At 53.1% G+C, this 18,232-nt stretch overlaps 8 protein-coding genes across 8 annotated transcripts; 5 read left to right on the forward strand and 3 right to left on the reverse strand.

Annotated features, from left to right (window-relative positions):
• Positions 1 to 31: 31 nt before the first annotated feature.
• Positions 32 to 3,455, reverse strand: BDV17DRAFT_281732 (putative UDP-glucose,sterol transferase; the record flags this gene model as incomplete). The annotated part of the gene is made up of 7 exons (XM_073760076.1): positions 32 to 261; positions 317 to 455; positions 518 to 1,433; positions 1,500 to 2,264; positions 2,318 to 2,554; positions 2,605 to 3,235; positions 3,335 to 3,455. 7 exons carry the CDS (start codon positions 3,453 to 3,455, stop codon positions 32 to 34), a joined length of 3,039 nt encoding a protein of 1,012 aa, XP_073615764.1.
• A 195-nt stretch (positions 3,456 to 3,650) lies between these two features.
• BDV17DRAFT_281733 (uncharacterized protein) lies at positions 3,651 to 4,813 on the forward strand (the record flags this gene model as incomplete). Its single annotated transcript, XM_073760077.1, has 4 exons — positions 3,651 to 3,689; positions 3,783 to 4,020; positions 4,206 to 4,402; positions 4,460 to 4,813. 4 exons carry the CDS (start codon positions 3,651 to 3,653, stop codon positions 4,811 to 4,813), a joined length of 828 nt encoding a protein of 275 aa, XP_073615765.1.
• Positions 4,814 to 4,940: 127 nt separating this feature from the next.
• On the forward strand, positions 4,941 to 6,563 carry BDV17DRAFT_86835 (wax synthase family protein). Its single transcript, XM_073765264.1, has 2 exons — positions 4,941 to 5,992; positions 6,061 to 6,563. Exons 1-2 carry the CDS (start codon positions 5,184 to 5,186, stop codon positions 6,494 to 6,496), a joined length of 1,245 nt encoding a protein of 414 aa, XP_073615766.1. The 5' UTR covers positions 4,941 to 5,183; the 3' UTR covers positions 6,497 to 6,563.
• A 573-nt stretch (positions 6,564 to 7,136) lies between these two features.
• On the forward strand, positions 7,137 to 7,706 carry BDV17DRAFT_263125 (uncharacterized protein). Its single transcript, XM_073757868.1, has one exon. The coding sequence runs from the start codon at positions 7,305 to 7,307 to the stop codon at positions 7,542 to 7,544; it is 240 nt and encodes a 79-aa protein (XP_073615767.1). The 5' UTR covers positions 7,137 to 7,304; the 3' UTR covers positions 7,545 to 7,706.
• Positions 7,707 to 8,621: 915 nt separating this feature from the next.
• Positions 8,622 to 10,814, forward strand: BDV17DRAFT_86854 (pepsin-like aspartic protease). Its single transcript, XM_073765266.1, has 3 exons — positions 8,622 to 9,027; positions 9,082 to 9,406; positions 9,460 to 10,814. The coding sequence occupies exons 1-3, from the start codon at positions 8,833 to 8,835 to the stop codon at positions 10,545 to 10,547; spliced, it is 1,608 nt and encodes a 535-aa protein (XP_073615768.1). The 5' UTR covers positions 8,622 to 8,832; the 3' UTR covers positions 10,548 to 10,814.
• A 665-nt stretch (positions 10,815 to 11,479) lies between these two features.
• Positions 11,480 to 13,054, reverse strand: BDV17DRAFT_281755 (uncharacterized protein; the record flags this gene model as incomplete). The annotated part of the gene is made up of 1 exon (XM_073760080.1): positions 11,480 to 13,054. The coding sequence occupies one exon, from the start codon at positions 13,052 to 13,054 to the stop codon at positions 11,480 to 11,482; it is 1,575 nt and encodes a 524-aa protein (XP_073615769.1).
• A 790-nt stretch (positions 13,055 to 13,844) lies between these two features.
• BDV17DRAFT_291258 (uncharacterized protein) lies at positions 13,845 to 14,465 on the reverse strand (the record flags this gene model as incomplete). Its single annotated transcript, XM_073762101.1, has 3 exons — positions 13,845 to 14,061; positions 14,118 to 14,320; positions 14,373 to 14,465. 3 exons carry the CDS (start codon positions 14,463 to 14,465, stop codon positions 13,845 to 13,847), a joined length of 513 nt encoding a protein of 170 aa, XP_073615770.1.
• A 1,510-nt stretch (positions 14,466 to 15,975) lies between these two features.
• BDV17DRAFT_291259 (C2H2-type zinc finger protein) lies at positions 15,976 to 17,986 on the forward strand (the record flags this gene model as incomplete). Its single annotated transcript, XM_073762102.1, has 2 exons — positions 15,976 to 16,163; positions 16,222 to 17,986. The coding sequence occupies 2 exons, from the start codon at positions 15,976 to 15,978 to the stop codon at positions 17,984 to 17,986; spliced, it is 1,953 nt and encodes a 650-aa protein (XP_073615771.1).
• Positions 17,987 to 18,232: the final 246 nt, after the last annotated feature.

Genomic DNA, 18,232 nt, shown 5'->3' on the forward strand with positions numbered 1-18,232 from the left:
TTAACAAGAACCAAATAGAACCGAGAATCGATTATGCAAGTCCGTTCACCGCCGTCTCACCGTCACTGTTGCCCTCATCCTTCTGCATCTCATTCCACCGGCGGATAACGGCCGCCCGTTCCTCCGGCGTTGCAGCAACCATCTCCCCTAGACCCTGTGCAATACGCGAAGACAGTATATCTCGAATTTTACTCCTCGAAAGAGAATTGCGAAGTGACTTGTGTAGACCTTCGAGCGGGTAGCCCACGAGTCCCCAGAGTCCTGTATACAAGGTTAGTGAGTAATAACCAAGTAGTCTTGTAATGCGGGCTTATACCAGCAGTTGGCTTCAGAAGTACACCACCAACGCCCTTCCCGACGCCCTTGAGCATGCCTTTCGCTCCTGACTCCTTCCGGCCATGGCGCGGCTGCGTCACGACGCCGGTGAGGCCTTGGTAGAATTCTTGGGTGAACTCCTACACATGATCAGCTTTGCTAGAACAGGCTTTCTCGAGTCATGTTTAGGTAAATAACTCACCGTTCCAGCAGCGCGCAACCCACCCCGTAACCCTCTCACAGTCGGCGTCTCCTGAACCATCGGATCATGATACAGTTTCGGCGCATTATGAAATCCCTTCGAGAAACTAAGCGTCAGGTCTGCAGGAAGTAGCAGTGCCCAATTCAGGAGGTGTTTTCCCGCCCGCGAGACATGGTACCGGGCGTCGGTGAGAATCTCCTTGGGCTGTGCTGATTTCTCCCTCGATTGTTGGCAGCGGAGCGTATCTTCTAAGCTGAGCGTCTGCATGTCGTCGGTGATGTTTTCATTCGTGGGTGTGCGGGACATGGCGGAGTCGGAGACCGACTGGGTTTCTTTGTCGCCTTCCTTGTCGCCGGCCCCGTGTTTTCCGGCGGGCTGTGCTGCGATTTCCGGTCTGGCTTGGGATAGCTTGGATGGGTTATCGTCTGTGGTTTCTTCCCTTGCCGAGGCGTAGCTCGAGGCCGCTGAGGATGTAGCCGAGCTGCTAATGGTAGCGCTGCTGGCACTGATACTACCACTGTCACTTTCGCCCTCCTCATTCTCATCGTCATCGCCATCGGCATGGCTCATATCAGGCGTCTTCCCTGTATCAGCACTCGAACCCTCCCTATCAGAGCTCCTCCTCGTACTCTCAGTACTAGACCCAACGCCTGAATCCAGATTCTGGAGCGCATAGTGTTCCTTTTTCCACCTCCGTACAGGCGACGGAGCTCGCTGTTTCTGTCCGTGCTTTAGATGCTTAGAGGATCGGGGTCGGCGATGGGATCGATGCGTCCCGCGGATCACTTCCGCTACGTCGCTGGGTATCTCGGCCATGGCTGCGACGAAGTCGGTTACGACGCCGTAGAGAACTTCAGCGCCCGCGGAGAGGGGGCCTCGCGGGTCGCGGCTTGTATCGTATTCTTTTGCGCGGTATCTGGCACTTGTCAGTTTCGTTTTGTATCATGGATATTTGAATTCATAAGAAGAGAGAATCACGTACAAAACGAGATTATGCGGCTTCACCAGCCCCGTCTCAACCAGGACCGTTGCGGCAAATGCACTAAGTTTAATATGAGAGTGCTTCACCCACCAGACCGCGGGACGGTTAGGGCAAAGCGAGCACTGCAGCGATTCCGAGTCAAGATGACGGTAGAAGCTGCAGACGGCATTGCGAACACCTTCCTCCTGCTGCATACTCTCTCCAATCCCAGCGGCCGTCTTCTTCGTCTCATCCTTTAGCGCAATTTGAATAGCCTCTGCCAACTTCTCAGCTTTTAGTCGTTTCCACGGGATGGGATCTGGTCCGGCACCGGCACGAGACACAATCGAGCCCCAGAATGTCTGGTCGCCGAAGAAGGGGATGATAATGGTTGGTTTGCCCAGAGCTAATCCGGCCGCTGTTGTCCCGGCGCCGCCGTGATGCACGACAGCGCTAACGTGTTGGAAGAGCCAGTCGTGTGGGCATTTGTCTATCATTATGATTGAGTCGCTGTCGGCTTGGTCGGCGCCGATGTTTCCCCAGCCTTTTGAGACAACGGCGCGTTGTCCCGTTTTTTGTACTGCGTCAAAGACGATCTTCGTAAGGGCTGCCGAGTCATCGACGACGATTGATCCGAAGCCGATATAGACCGGGGGAGGGCCGGCGTCGAGAAACCTTTGCAGATCGTCAGGAGGCGTGTAGTCTTGGGCCTGGGGGAGATGGGAGAAGCCGACGACGTCAATGTTAGTGCCCCAGTCCAGGGGCTTTTCGAGGAGAGCGGGAGACCTACGTATGAGTATCAGCATTGCCTAGCCTAGTTGCTGTTGACAGGAGCATACCATAAATAGGTATATGGGATTTGAAGCCGATGGGCGATACTCGGCGCGCGAATTGCATCTAATGGGTCCAGGCCAAGTTCACGTTTCCGGAAGCGGTTTATCAAATCCCCCAGCCCTTCCCACATCATGATCTCGACAATGGCGTAGGAGGCGAAGTTTGCAACGGACGGCTTGGTGTTTTGCGACTGAATGTTCGCCAGAGGATGAGCGAACGCCTGCGTAGCCGACCACGGCATGCTACGCTCGTCAGCCGTCATCCGATATCAGCAGGAAACGGCAAAACCCACGTAAACATCATATTCAACGGCACCCCCAGCTTTTCCGCACAACTCATATGCGCAAAACTCGGCGGGTTGGCGATAATCACATCCGCAACAAACGGCAGATTCCGATAGTCCACATCTTCGTTCCACGGATCCTCCGCTACATGATGCTCAATGCCCGTCCCATCTCCAATCTCAAAGCAAGACCTCCAGCACCCTGAGAAGATACTCTTCATCTCCTTCCTCCGCAACCGAATCGCCCCGCTCCGTATCGTTCGCATATCTGGCATCAGTCCGGGATTCTTTACCATGAACGCCATGAGCTCTGCGGGGTCACCGCCAATATTAAAGTATTCGAGCCCCTCATTTTCGACGGGTTCGCGGAAGGAGAGGTGAGTAGCGAGGCGGACGCGGTGGCCGTGAGATTTCAGCTGTTTGCCAATGGCGAGAAACGGCTGGATGTCGCCTCGAGAGCCGACGACTTGGATGACTATATTAAGACGTAGTGGGTATTGTTCTTCTTCATTTTGGGAGAAGGACACGGATGGTTTGCGGTCGACGGGGCCGCGGGGGTATGGGTGATCTTCTGTGTGGCGGGCGATTCGCTGGAGCCAGGGTTTTGAGGGGGTGAAGTTTATGTTGAGGCGGCCGTCCTCTAGAGAAGATCAATAAATTAGCACATTGTTCAGTGTTCAATCGAAGCATTCTTCTGATGCTGTGTTCCTGTTAGGGATTTGCGCAGGGATCGACTCACCTAGGACCCGCACCCCGGTATCATGGCCATGGCCCTCGAGCTTGTGGGCAGCCCGACCGGAGGAGTAGCTGGCATGCGTCCAGTCCTCGGATGATATTGTCACGGCCCTTTGCTGAGGCATTCTTAGTCGACAGGGATAGAGAAGAACGGATGGAGAAAAAGTTTTGAGGGAAGAATATTGAGGTCATTGTGGTGATGTCACTCCAGCACATGACGACCCACAAGGCTGTTCCCTGAGTCAGTTTCACGAACTGTGTACCTTTTGCCTGTTCCAGTAGAATTCACATACGAGTGGCTTTCAAGTCGAGGTTGTACTATGGCTGATCGAACACATTGGCTGAGAGATTATCACGGGGTAAGATCTACTGGCAATGTGCGACGAATCGGCGAGTCGGCAATATGGCGAACGGTATTTCTTCCAAGGGCAGCGCTTGCTTCTGTGGATGAGCGGCATCTGAGCCCCCTCCGAGACATAGTGCAGCGCTTTCTCTCCACCCAACGGGCTGAATACGTCTTTGTGCAGGTCGCAGAGGGCCTGTCAACGAAAGAGACCGCCCGGTACAAACCACATATGACGGAACCCCAAATCGACAATCGAACTGAACTCAGGCCTGGAGCACTCGATCTTGTCAGAAGTTGGAGGTCGGAGTTTAATCTGAAATCGCTTGAAATCGATGCGAATGCAGGTAATGCAGATCTCCGTCCACGTCTTTCGATGACCCAAACAGGTACTGCTGGCGTATAAAGAAAGCCGACTTGGGACGAAAGGGGCCAAGTTGAGGCTACTCGAGATGACCGCTGTCATTATTCATAATCTTGCGGCTCTTCTTTTCGAGCAAACAAATCAACCGCCCTACGCCAACTCATAAAGTTGTCATGGACGACGGTGGGCTACCGTATGTGACAGACGAACTCGTTCCAAGCCGTTTTGAAGCGTTTCCCTATCATGGTGCTTATGTCAATGATGATATCTATCCACGCGGCATGGCAGATGTCGTTGCCTTCTGGGCAGAAACCCATTTATATGGTGGCGTTGTGGTATTTAACGACGGAGAATCTGACACAGAAGTCGAGAGCCCCATCCAGACTCATAATCCTTCCAGCGTGCACTGACATGATGTGCAGTTCCTTGATGTCCTTCTCCATCCAGATCGTCGGTTCAGGGTGTTCAGAATGTCGGACTCTCAGATAGACTACTTCATCGGCTTTGGTCTGTATTGGGAGCCCACATATTTGTCCCCGTTCCCAATCAAGGCAGAGCGAGATGCTGTCAGGCTGATGGGTCAGTATACCATATACCAGAACATCTATCGCCGCAAGAATGATCGCAAAGCCTCCGAGGAACCTCCGCGGGTTTCCTGCGCACAGCGAATGGAGGGCGACCCTGACATGATGGAGTTTATGGAGAAATGGAACAAAGGCGGGGTGGAGATTGGCGAAGATGGCGAAGATGGCGAAGATGGCTCTGCGAACTTCTAGATACCCGTGCCAAGGCTTATTCCCTCCTTCATTGTTTATGCTGATAAAGCTCCGTCGATGGTCGTTTCTATAGTTTTAGGACTTCTGTATTATTAGTCTTTCAGATTAGTACCCTCTAGAACCATTGACGCAGATCACTGCGATAGTGGTGAATGGGCCCGCACAAACCTTGCACAGGGATTGGAACAGCCAGAATCATTGCGGATTCCCGGGCCCACTCCAGCTCCAGCCTGGTTTGTCAAGTTGTCGACAATTCTCAGCCGCACTCATGTTGATTGTGAAATTCCTCAAGAAGATGATAACGAGTTCCGCAATCTCTTTTTATCTCTCCTAACTATCCCACCTCCAGACTTGGCTGGAAACACCCACAATGCCTTCCTCTCTCAGCGACCTCCCACCATGGATAACGCCGATACTGAGCTGGAATCTCATCCAGCTCATCACAGGTCTCATAGCGACATTTACACCCGCGCGCTCGGCCCTCCGCCCTGTCGCCGCAGCAGCCACAGCTGTCCTCGCGTACCTCTTGCAAAGGAACATCCAAATCTATTATTCTGGGACACGACCCTCCGGCCCGGTCGTCGCAATGTGCTGGGTCAACGTGTTGAACGCAATTGACTTGCTGGTCCTCTCGCGGGCTTCGTACGAGGCGCAGGTCACTTACCTCAAAGCGAAAGACGAGAAGAAGGATAGACGATCCAACAAAGCCCGCCAAGGGAATTTGATCAAGAAGATAATCTTCGCACTCGTTCTTCCCTACAATCTACGCCGCATCAACACCCCCTGGCAGATCTCTCGCGTGCCGCGCTTCGACGACAAGAATCCGTCTTACGTTCCCAACAGATCGTCCTTTCTACTGCAGTCGGCGGTGAAACTTGCTATCGCGGGCGCAATCACTCACTTCCTGACACTCGCCCCGGAGGATGTCAATCTCTCGAACGCACTGCTGCAACTGGATCAGTCGAAGACCGTCTTACTTCCGTTTCGCACCTACGATGTCTCCTCTTTTCTCCGCCAGGCGGGCTTTACTCTTTCTTTCGGAATAGTTACGCGAGCATCTATAGTGGGCGGGTACACAGCCGGCGCACTCGGCGCGGTGCTGCTGGGTAGCGACCCAGCCAAGTGGCCGCCCGTCGCGGGGAGTCTGAGTGGAGCTTGGTCATTGGAGAAGCTCTGGGGGTGCGTTTATTATTCCCTACCTACTAGGCTTTGGATTGCATTGAATGCTGCTAACGCTGACTGTCCAGACAATCCTGGCACCAAACCCTCCGCCGCCCCTTAACGTCCAACGCGACATTCCTCTCGTCAACACTTGGCCTCGCGCCGGGTAGTAAAGCCGCGCACTGGATCCGCGTGCTTGTCGCATTCCTGGGCTCAGGTCTTGTCCACGCGCTCATGGACATCGGGTTCGGGGTGCCGTGGGAGAAAACGGGGGCGTTGTGGTTTTACGGGCTGCAGGTTGTGGGGCTTATTGCTGAGTCTGTATTAGCGAGGCTTTTGACGCCGCTGGTGGATGGATTGGGATTTGGGACAAGGTTGAAAAGAGCGATTGGGTATGTCTGGGTAGCGGGTTTTTTGCTCTGGAGTACACCGGTCTGGATCAATCCAATTCTGGTCAGTTTGTGGAAGGATGGGACGAATGTTATGTCGCCTTGGCTTGGGGGGCCGTCTGGTTGGTATTGATTGACGAGGGGGTCGAGGAATAGACGTATAGACAATTCACAGAGTTTGGGCCATCTAGATATATAGTTGTTAATCCATGGTAGCCGTTGCCGAGAAGTGCATACTCTGATCGTGCACGAACAGCCTGTATGAGATCACCTCAACCGTGGAAACAACAGCCGACAAGAATCCAGACTCCAGACTCCAATTCCACCTCCGCTGCTTCCCCGCCCATTCCACCCCAATCCGCGCTCAATGATGCAGCCTTGATCCTCACGACATCGACAATGGTAGAAGCTGGCCCTTCTTCCTCCCATTCGGAGCCCGTCCTCGCTCACCCCGTGGGGTTCGATCCCGAACATTCCCAGTCTCGACCCAAGTCGCGGTTCTCCCACAGCAACAGCACCACCAGGACGAGTCCACACTTCACACGAACAAACAGCAACGACCTAGACCACGATAACCTCGAACTCCACGAGATAGAAACACAACATGACGACGATTCAACGGGCTCAATCTCGTCGGGGGAGTACCGGATCACGACTCGACGGACGGTGTCGCGGACGGCCACCAGTCAGGCCCAGCGAGCGCCACAACGCGAGGGGTTTATCGGGCGCATTCAGCGGTTCTGGACGCGGAATATCGTTCTAACGGTTTCGCAGAAGAAGAATCGGGATTATTTTGGTGCGCTGCTGCCTTATCCATCTGTGTTTCGACGAGGGTTACGGTCGGTCGCGTTTCTCAACGAACACTGCTAACAATACTGTTATCATGATCAGCGCTAGAACGCACATTCCTCGCATACATCCGCACCTCCGTGATTCTCGCCATGCAAGGCGCCCTCATTGCGCAGCTCTTCCGGCTGCAATCCGCGCACACGTCCCACGGCCTCGGGTACCATGAAGTCGGTGTTCCGCTATCAGTGACATGCCATTGCGCCGCGATGCTCACTGCTGTGCTGGGGGCGTATCGGTTCTGGAAGCAACAGAGTGCGATTGCCCTAGGGACGGTTTATGCGGGGGGATGGGAGTTGAATGTCATTGGATTGTTGACGAGTGCGGTAGGTTGAATGTTGAAAACCATGTTAGAAAGGGATTGAGGGAATGCGAAGTGAGTTAACGAGAGCCAGATCACGGTTGTTACGTTTATATTATCGGTTCTTGTCGCTGTGACGATTGCTTGATGCCGATCGGGAGGTTTTCGGTATACCCGCGCCCAGCACCACGGAGAGGTGGCACAAAGAGGAAGACAATCTGCGAGTCACGGTATATATACTGTGCTACGGACTAACAGAATAAGCAATTCGCATGGGTTCCATCAATTCAGCGTCATTTGGGATTGCTAAACGCCAAGGCTGGTTGCGTGATTAAGGCCGACTGCTTACTGCTGACTGTGTCTGAGAGGCGACTGCATGAATGGCTTTGAGTGCTGCGCATTTGATACTGTTGAACCAGTATGGGACTGACGCTGATGGCAGTCATTTCTTTAGTTTTACAATCATTAGATGGCGGATGGGGACCATGATCGGAAACGGTGCGGGTACGCAGTCAATGGTCCACGGACAAGTTCTGGATTCCTGGAAACGACCCCACAATTTATCTTCAGGAACAGTTCTTGCAGGGATTGCCCGAGTTTCAGATTGACCAGGTTCAGTCGGCCGCTCGGTCATCGGTACAACTGTACAGAGCTCGAGCTCCAAAGGCCAGGTGCTTTCATGTGAAGGAACACTCTCTGCGACAAATGGCAGAGAGCTGGGTAGCCAATGCCTCCGTGAGCTCAATGGACGCTGGATACTCTTTCTTTGTACCTTGACATAGCTTTGGCAGCGGCTTATTGATTTGGCCCAACCGCAATAGACGACCTGGATGAGACTGAGTGTACGACCTATTGGAGTCCCGCGGGTCGTTCACCGTTTCAAGTTCCACGACAATCATCCCAAGGTGACAGTCACACAAATTTTGTACTCCAACTCTGCTGCATCGAAAATAAGCGGCCAACTCAGTGCCACCGCCAATGCTTGTAACTCCCAATGAAAGGCTCAACTCCGCAGTCCTGAATCGCAGCCTTGAATAAGACCCAATAACCCAACTGCTATGGTTCCCCTCATTAGCGTTCTCCTCACAATCATGGCTGTGGCCAAGACCTCAGGACAGCTGAAGAGTGGCCCACCATCAGCGCCCAGCATCAGACACGAGCCACAGAAAGAGGCATGAACACGCCTCCTCATGCTGGTTCCCGGGCGTTGTAAGATCGAGACGATTACCGGCAGTGGTAGATAAATCCCCGCTGCCCGTTTTCGTCTCACTGGAATTTTCCTTTTTTTTCCTTCACTCCAATCTCAGGCAGGGAGAGGCACCATGAGAAGTTCCTTTCTCTCCTTGCTCGCTGCTGTTGCGGTGGTGCCGGGCCTTTGCTCGTTATCTCTACGCGAGAGTGACGAACCCCACGTTTTACGGCTCGGGTTGAAGCGCAATCGGCATGATGATCCAGTGGGGAGAGATCGCAGGCGTTTCAAGAGGCAAACTGTTAATGTCGAGCTTTCCGGGGATTCGGTTTGTGTTTCCTACTTCCATTGGCGACGGTCCATGGTTCTGAATTGTTTATAGCATGGCGGGGAAATATACTCCACAAATCTCACGATAGGAGATCCTCCGCAACGGGTTGAGGTCACAGTTGATACTGGAAGCAGCGACCTTTGGGTACTCAGCACATATAACCGTGTCTGCGAGGCTCAAGGCGCACGCTGCGATTCTTTGGGCACTTATGACCCCATGACTTCCGACTCGTCCGATCCCTTGTCCCATCGATTCTCGATAGTGTACGGCGACATATCATGGGCCGAAGGCTATTATGCAATCGACACCCTAACGATAGAAGACGCGGAACTCCCTGAGGTTCAATTCGGCGTTGCGATGTCCTCAAGCATCGACAGTGAGTTGCGAGTTCTACAAACTACTACAGCGATCGCTGATTATAGAATAAAGAGGGAATCCTAGGAATCGGCTACACAACAAACGTAGCCTCGGGCTACCCCTACCCTAACCTCCCCGCACTGCTCGTCGCAAATAACATCACGTCATCAAACGCCTACAGCCTCTGGCTCAATCGCCTCGGCAGCGATGAAGGTACGATCCTCTTCGGCGGGGTAAACACAGCGCATTACACGGGCGAGTTACAAACCCTCCCCGTCGTGCCACTCGAAGGAGACACATACGTGCACCTCTGGCTCACACTTACCGAGCTGGGCGTCGAATCTGAAGCCGACGACGTCACCGAAGCCTTCAACTCAGACCCTCTGGTCGTGCTCCTCGACTCCGGCGCAACACTCACCTACCTCCCCGCCGATCTCGTGCTCCAGATCTACTCCGCCCTCGACGTGCACTTCTTCGAACCCGAACAATTCGGCTACGTCCCCTGCGACACATACCTCTCCGGCCGGGAAGACTACAGCCTAACATTCACATTCAGCGGGCTGACGATCCGCGTCCCACTCCACGAACTCATCCTCCGGGACACACTATGGTATGCCGGCGACATGCTCGACGTCGAAGACGAAGAATCCTGCATCTTCGGGATCCTCCCAGCGGCCGATTTCTTCCCCATACTAGGCGACTCGTTCCTGCGCAGCGCGTACGTCGTCTTCGATCTAGATAATAATGAGATTTCCATGGCGCAGGCAAACTTCGAGCCTGGAGACGACCATATCCTTGAGATTGGTGAGGGGGATGATAGTGTTCCTGAGGCGAAGGACGTGGAGGGACCTGTGGAAACTGCGCCTGTTGTTACGGATGGGACTTCGTTGGTGCTGCCGTCGGGATTTACGAATGAGCCTGTTTTCCCCACCCGCACGGTTACGACGAGTGTGCAGGCTGAGACGACGGTTAATTCAGATCCTTCGGTTCCGTCGGATGTTGATGATGAGGAAACCAACGGCGGAGATAGCAGTGAGGATGGCGAGGGGACTGCGGCAGCCCCTGAGGAGACGGGGACGGATGGCGCAGCGTTAATACGCTGGGATCCGCTGTTGATAGTACTAGCTATGGGCCTTGCTGGTATTTCTCTCATCTCATGATCGTGATGACTAGATGTCGTGCGAGAACCATCTACTGCTAGTTTAGGTTGGGTAGGCTATCGAATAGAGTCGGCCTTTAGACTGAACCACAGGCTGGGACACAAATACCTCTTGACCTCAACGACCCATCTGCCGAAATGAACCAAATTCCTAGCGCAAACAGTGAGACGGAGGATATGTTGCCTACCAAGCAAAAGACTACGGGCACCAAGACCATTACCCTTCTCGTTCTAGTAGGTGAGCAGTGGGGGTGAGCGTAGAGCAAGAGAAAAAAAGTATTTTCATACTAGTAGTACTTATTAGTATATAGAGAACACTTATATTAATATTGGTATTCAAAGCTAGATATGATACCTCGCAGGGCTGGCCGGCACAAGTGGTGGTAGGTGTGATAGTGGTAGTCCCCTCCGCTGGTGAGACACGCCGCATTAAATCCCTAGTTCAGTTATAAACTCCAGGTTGACTGGCTCTTGCAGGCGCTTGTTAATCTTCGAGCTGTGTCGTTCAGGTCGGTATTTGGATTTAATGGGGTATATTTGTCCTTGACATACATCATTCCAAACTCCTCAAGGGTCGTCCGTGCATAGACCTCCCATCAAGTTTGAACCTGGTGCTCTGAGTTACATAGAGTTGAGAGGCTGGGCGTATTCGTCCCCGTCCAATGTCGTCGTCAGTGAGCCGGTGGCATTGAACTCGTTCTTGGTGACACCCATCACGATGTGGAAGCCATCGGGGCAGCGCCCGGCGGAACATAGTATGCGACACAAGCCGAGAAATCAGCAAATCCTATGATTTCAAGATGGGTTGGGATTGCGGAGGGGTGAACAAATGCCAGCCTTGTCTGATGACGGAATGCTAAGCGGCTTTCTGACAGAGGGAATATTACTTCACTGCGCTGCAAGGCTTGCTGATGGAGTTTTATTCTAGGGTAACTATACCCAATCTTCATCTAATGTCCCCCTATACATATCCACAGTAATCCCCCGCGGCATAACATCCCTCATTTTCTTCGCCTTCATCCACGTCTCCTTCGTCCCCGTCCCAACACCCGTCTCATGTGTCGTCAGCGCAAAATGCGTATTCTCCCCGCCATAAAACAAAAAGTCCCTCCCCGCAGTATTGAACATGATACGATTCTGCTCGCAGATCTCAATCATACTCCTGTAGGGTAGACTCCCAGCCCAGACAGGCGGCCACGGCGCATCAACGACAATCGAATTGAGGACGAGCGGCGGCTTGTTATGTGGGATAGCCGCCATTTCGTCCGCGAGTCTCTCTATGTACTCCAAGATCCAGGATCGATCGCCGCCGTATAGCGCGAACGACTCGCAGTTGGGCGGCATGTGGTTGATCAGTTTCAGCGGTGGTTCGTGCCGGCAGCGGTGGCCGAGGAGGAGAAGGGGCGTTATGCACAATTGCCGGAGTTTCGTGAATCGGCGGAGTGGGCAGCAAAAGGAGAGGTGGTCGTATTGTCTGAAGATATCTTCACGGGGGGTCGTGCGGCTCGTGTAGCCCTCGGGGTCTTTACGCATGTCTGGCGAGAAGAGGTCTAGGTAGACCAGTTGCTCGCGTAGCGGGAGCATTGCTTTCCATAGGTCTAGGTGCATGGCGAGATCGAAGTGGCGGCCGCTAATGCTCAGTGCTAACGAGAGGTGTGTGAGTTTGCTCGTGTACTGCAGCACCGGTTTTATGTTCTCGACTGGCGACCGGAATGCGATTGTGAGTTGGGTAAGCGCGTTCTCTTCGACCTGGACCGCGGATAGGTCATCGTCGAGCTGCGCGTCGATAAGTTGAAGCTCTTGGAGCTTCGGCAGGCACAGAAACGCTCGTTGTGCGTTCATTCGCGCGGGATACGAGACGTGTCGGGTCTGATATGTATTTCCACCACTGATGCGTGGTGCCTCGCCGCTGGCTATGTACAGCGTTCGAAGCGATTGAAAGGCTACGGCTTCAGGAGCATCGGCGCCATCGCGCTTCCGGCTAGAGATAGCATGGGCAAGGATTGTATCCAGCCACGGATCCTCCCTTAGCACATGCAGCTGCAACATCGCAAGGTTCGGCGCATGCGCAAGAATCAACGCAACCAACGACCTATGGTCCGCCTGCCTCAACTCCGCCTCTGCATCCCCTACATGTTGAAGCCCAGCTTGGTCAATCGCCTGCTGCACGATCTTCGCATTCTTGCGATACAGCGCCGCAGTCTTCGGGGCCCGCGCAGGCGTCCACTCCGTGGTGAAGCCAAGCATGCGGATGTGCCCCGCGAGCTCGGGCCGCAGAATGATTGTGCGGAAGAAGCCCCATAGCGATTTCGCATGTTCGCCATATCCGGTAAATGCGAAGCGCGAGTACAGAAGTGGAGTCAGCGCTCGGTACCACTGCCAGTTCACGAGGCACAGATCGGCCGGGAGGAAGTGGTAGCAGTACATCCATTGGTCGGGTTTTCCGCCGATTGTGTCGTAGATTATTTGGAGGAAGATCTCCCTGGGTAGGATCGAGGGGTCGGGCATAGTATGGTGGTGAGAATCTTGTCCTTGAAGAGATTGACTTGAGATGGTCCCCATTAATGTAAGGATGGTTCGCCGCGTTTAGTGCGGTTAGTATACCCAGGGGCACAGGCACCACTCCGCTGCCTAGTTTCCTGAATAATGCATGCAGCACAAGGGGTTAATCAATAGCCTAATGACAATATCGCGAATAGTCCACAGAGGTGTGTGATTGGGCAATGTTCAAGGCTGTAAGCATTCTTGGATGCATCTGAAATGGAAATATGGAACCACGTGATCCTTAGCAGGTTGGCCGCCCGCCGAACTCAGCCTGAGGAACCAACCCCCGAATGTATCTCAAGAATAAGTCAGTCAAGCAGTCGAGCAACAGAGCAACAGAGAATCGTTTACCAGTGAAAAGGCATCCGCTCCTTAGTAGGCTACGCCCGTGCAGCCAATACAGCTTCACCCTGCCCTCCTTCCCCTGTACCTCTCATAACAGATTCAACCACATATACCTTTCTTATTACAGGTCTGGTGCATACGACCACTGTTACTACTTATCTGAATTAAGCATGAAGTGAACTTGGATTGGGCAGCGGCAGGAACCGCAAGGACCGCAGAAAACCAACCGCAGATTTGGTCTTCATTTACCAACATGTCACCATCGGACTATAGTTGTTCCAGCGCCGGAGGGAGACCGAGGATGCGGCACGTTGGCGAACGACAACCAAATCACTGACGCCGGTAGCTTCCATTTCAAGGCACAGTACGTTTCGTTGCTTCGCAAACTCGTCGCGCTTGCAAGCATCATTCATGGCACATTTCGCAGGCCCAATGGAGCCTTGATGTGTCCAAACGAGGTGCCCCTGGCGCGGTTCGCATCGACGAATTTCGCTGGGATGCTGGGGGTCCGGCCGCAAGCAGTCACATTCGTGACTGCGGCAAGGAGGACATCCGCGGGGGGGTGAGTGACATATTGACCAGCGAGCAAAAACCCGTCGTCGGTGGCTTTGCCAACGTCGTAGGGACTAACGGTAGTAGCAGTGACTACATCGCCCAGACGTATGTCGTGTTTCCCCGGTACCCCTCCTCCTCCTCCTCCGATGCCCACAAGAAGGGCAAAGTGAATTTCCAGGGAAAGCTACTCTTCATGTCGGCGGCGACTTTGGATGCTCGAAGCACACCGTAGCTTCCGGCCGACGGACAGTTGAATACCACATTATGTTCCCCGATCCGTCCCAAAATGTAGTTGTTCCGATCGCCGGAGCCGAGAGTCAGGTCGTCCAGCTGGTGTTCTTCGTCCAGCAGTTTCCGTGCGGCAGAACTCGGCTGGAAGAACACAGATCCACCCGATCGTGTCGTTGGAGGTTTGTAGGGAGTATTTCGGTTCGGGCGACGGCAAGGCCAGCGGCGGCTGCTGTGAACGAGACATGGTGCGAACTACAGGCGACACCGGTAGCCCTAAAACTTAGTTCAAGTCACGAAATACAGAGTTGCGACTGTCAGTGGAGAGCTGGCGGACGGAAAGTTATAGGGGTCACAGAGAAGGGAAACGTTCTGTGCCCAGGCGTGCCTTCTCCCTGGCCGGCGTTTCTCTTAAATGCCGGAGATGAAGTTGAATTCGTAGTTGCAGAGCATGTTGCTCTGAATGGGGGTAGCGCCGGGGACATGTACTATTTGTTCAACACAACACTCCTCGCCCTGGGCCTGATTAGGTGGTTTTAGCGCGGCATGTGGTCTCCCTGATCAGCGCGTGGCATCGACTCTCCAGATATTTGCTTCTTTCTCAGGGGTCGGTTCGCTCGCACTCCAACTGGGTAGCACGAACAACGCCACACTCGAGTCCATGGGAATTTCTCATGCCGGAGCTGCGCCACGACTGCAGTCCTGGGTTCGATTGCGCCTGCTGTGCGAGATGCCAGACGCGCTCTGAGTGCTGAATCATGAAGGTGGTCTCTTGAAAACCGACTTCAAGTCCGCCTCACCAGCCTTTCGCTGCGACAAAACTTGCAGCAGCTGAGACACGCTATACCAGATGCAGTGAATGTGGGTAGGGGAGCCCTGTCTGAAACTGCCTATCGCGTGTCAATATCGCAGACGGTCCTGGCCTGCTTTGAGACGGCGGGACGCCCAACATCGTCTCCCGCGCACGCATCATACTCAATTTGTCAGTCTTTTCCACTGGTCCCCCCCTTTGGAGAGGTTGATACCCGTCGATGTCGCAAGATGCTTGATCAGTGCGGCTCTTCGTTCCCAGAGTTACGGAGGAGTAACGTAGTCCAGTTTGAGTAATACACTGCACACGTAATAACCTCCCTTCTCTCGAGAGGAAGGTCCGCGGCACAATTAAGATGGTCAAGAGCCAGTTCCCCAGCATCTTGGCAGATGTGAGGAAGACAAAACTTACACAGCCCTCGCGGGGATGCCAGGTATTTTCTGAGCAACATGCTCGTGTATGCATATCTTACGGACAGCCCCGTCGATTCCAAGATCACATACGTATACCACTAAGCTACTGGGCTGTAGTAGTTTGGGCAGATAAGGTACTTGTTCAATTACGCGTAGTATAGCAAGGGAAAAGGGTTTTGGCTTTACCATATCAGATCAACCGACTTTGAACACAACAGTGCTGAATGATGAGAAGTGTCTCAGCCTCACGTTTTAACAGGGATTATGATCCATAGCCAGCATCGTACCAGGAGTAACCATCCTACTCAGCACAGCCCCAACTCACGTGCTAGTGTTGAGCACAGTTGTGCTTAAAAGCATCCAGTGCGTCTTGGCTTTTTACAAAGATGCTCAGTATATCTATCATTAGGATATTACTATGATTTAGTTCCTGCTTTTACGATAGTATTACTTCACAGACTTGTGTTGTTTTTGTTCAATTTGTGGAACGCCCATTATCCTTGCCCTAGGCTTCACATACTCGCTGCACAGACATGGAGCAAATACCGCACATGGCATTCTCCCCTTTGAACTCGTCTTTAGTCTCGCCTAGCTACACCTTCGGTGGTAATTCCTACCTACCAAGTTCCCTACCTTCTGGGCCGGATGCTGTACACTACTATCCGAAGAATGTTAGGAGTGCGTTTGATCCAATGCAACGGCAACCTCAGGATGAACCGAAGTGAATCAAGCCCTTATTGCCCCCGCCATAACTAGAGCGAGAGAATTGACACTAGTAGGCCCATCGCAAAACCCTACAGCTGCAAGGACTGTGGTAAATCGTTCACCAGAGCTGCAGACCTGAAGCGGCACCAGAGGAGTGTCCACTACCCAGTCTTCAACGACTGCCCGGTCCCAGACTGTCAGCGGAAGGGCAAGAATGGGTTCCCTCGACGAGACCATCTAGTAGAGCATATCCGCTCCTACCATCATATGGATGTCCCCAAACGCAGGGCCGCCAAGCGTCTAGTTACGCGCAAGAAACCCCATGGCCCGCAGACGCCTACAATTGCTGATACAAAGACACCATCGCTCACTCAAAGAGTTACAGCATCTCAAATCCATCACTTAGAAACAATTGCAGAGACAACAGACGAACTTACAGAATGCGCCGAGAACAATTTGCCCAACAGGGATGGGAAAGACCAAATGTGCATTTCGTCCTGGCTCCAGTCTGTACGGTATCCTTCGAGCTTATCGGAGTCACAAACCCGGCACACTGAGGCACACTTACAGGAGACTAAGTCTCTCGTTGATGTCTCTAACTCCGATAAACTTCGTTCGGACATGACGTCTTCTGATCTTGCCGACTTTGACATGTTTACCGACAGTGATTCCGTATTCGGCACAGATGGCTGGACATCACAGCTGGAGGAAAATCACGACAGCGATTCAATCCGCCGACTGAGGGTTCTATATGCTAACTGCCTCTATTCGCTAATCCATCGACAGATTTTCTTTACTCCCCCAGTGAATGCAAGGGCTTGCGGCAGCGGTTCCCAATCAGCGTCAATATCTGGCGCCACGAATTCTTCTACCCCACAGAGGAAGAGAAGTTGGGGCCAGGCAGTTGGAAGCACAAAGGGTGGCAGCAACGATGAGCGAAAAGATGACGACAGCAATGACCCCGGACCTCTTCGACCCAGTAGAAGACAGAGCGCAAAAGGATCTGCTCCTCGTCGTCTTGCCTGCCCGTTTTTCAAGCGAAATCCGAATATTTTCATATCCTGCGGACTGTCTGACCATGAGTCTTCATCCCGGGTCAAACTCCACATAAACCGAAAGCACAAACTGCCGATATATTGCCCACGATGCTCCGAGGTGTTCAAGTCCGAACAGGAGCGTGACGTTCATCTTCGCGAAAATACGTGTCCATTGCAGCCGGAGGTCCGGCGCATCTGCGCAACATCCGAACAGCTTCAAAGACTGAGCAGGCGCAGCACAGCCAAGACGGACCGAGACAGGTGGAATGAGATCTATAGAATTTTGTTCCCTGATGATCCACTCCCTGATAGTCCTTACCTAGACCCTACTGTTTCGGCAGAGGTGAACCTTGTCCGGGAGGCTTTCTTGTCCGCTGCCCCTTCTGCAGTCCGCACAGCCCTGCGGTTGGCGATTCCAGGCGCGCTGCCTCAAATCGCGGACGATGAGCTGGACCGCATTGTGTCCTCCACCCACGTGGAGGTGTTTGATCAGGTCCTCAGCCGCATACAATCCAGTCGGCCCCTTCAGGCGTGGCGGTCACACGTGTCGCCTTCTTTCCATCTTAACACTCCCGAGACATCGGACTCAGGATCTAGTTGCAATATAAACCCCAGCAACATCCACCGGGGGCCTGAACCGAATCTGGAAAGTCAAATGAATAGCTCTGGCGGTGATCTTGAGCTCGGAATCGAATTCCAAAGCAATACCGTCCTTCCTCTGCCCCCACTGTTTTCTGATCTCGACTTGGAACTGATGGCGATGAGCTGCCCTGTCGACTGGAGCTTCGGCGCATTTACCTAGATAATTTACCTCGCAGTTAAATCTTGTGAATGTGGAAACAGGAACCTGCTCAATAAATCGCTGCAGTTCACTGATTACTAGTCCATGTGAAATGAGCGTTCTTGAGGCGTCCCAACTACGGCACCTCAAACGAACTTCAGATTCACATCACCGGACAGATTGTCTGCTCATATACTACCACTCATTGATGTCCCTTGCAAGTAACAGTGCTCCCTCCCATGGCTTCGATAGGAATCTACAGCAATC

This window comes from Aspergillus undulatus, assembly GCF_047715775.1.
Source record: "Aspergillus undulatus strain CBS 261.88 unplaced genomic scaffold BDV17scaffold_23, whole genome shotgun sequence".
In the NCBI taxonomy this organism is placed as follows: domain Eukaryota; kingdom Fungi; phylum Ascomycota; class Eurotiomycetes; order Eurotiales; family Aspergillaceae; genus Aspergillus; species Aspergillus undulatus.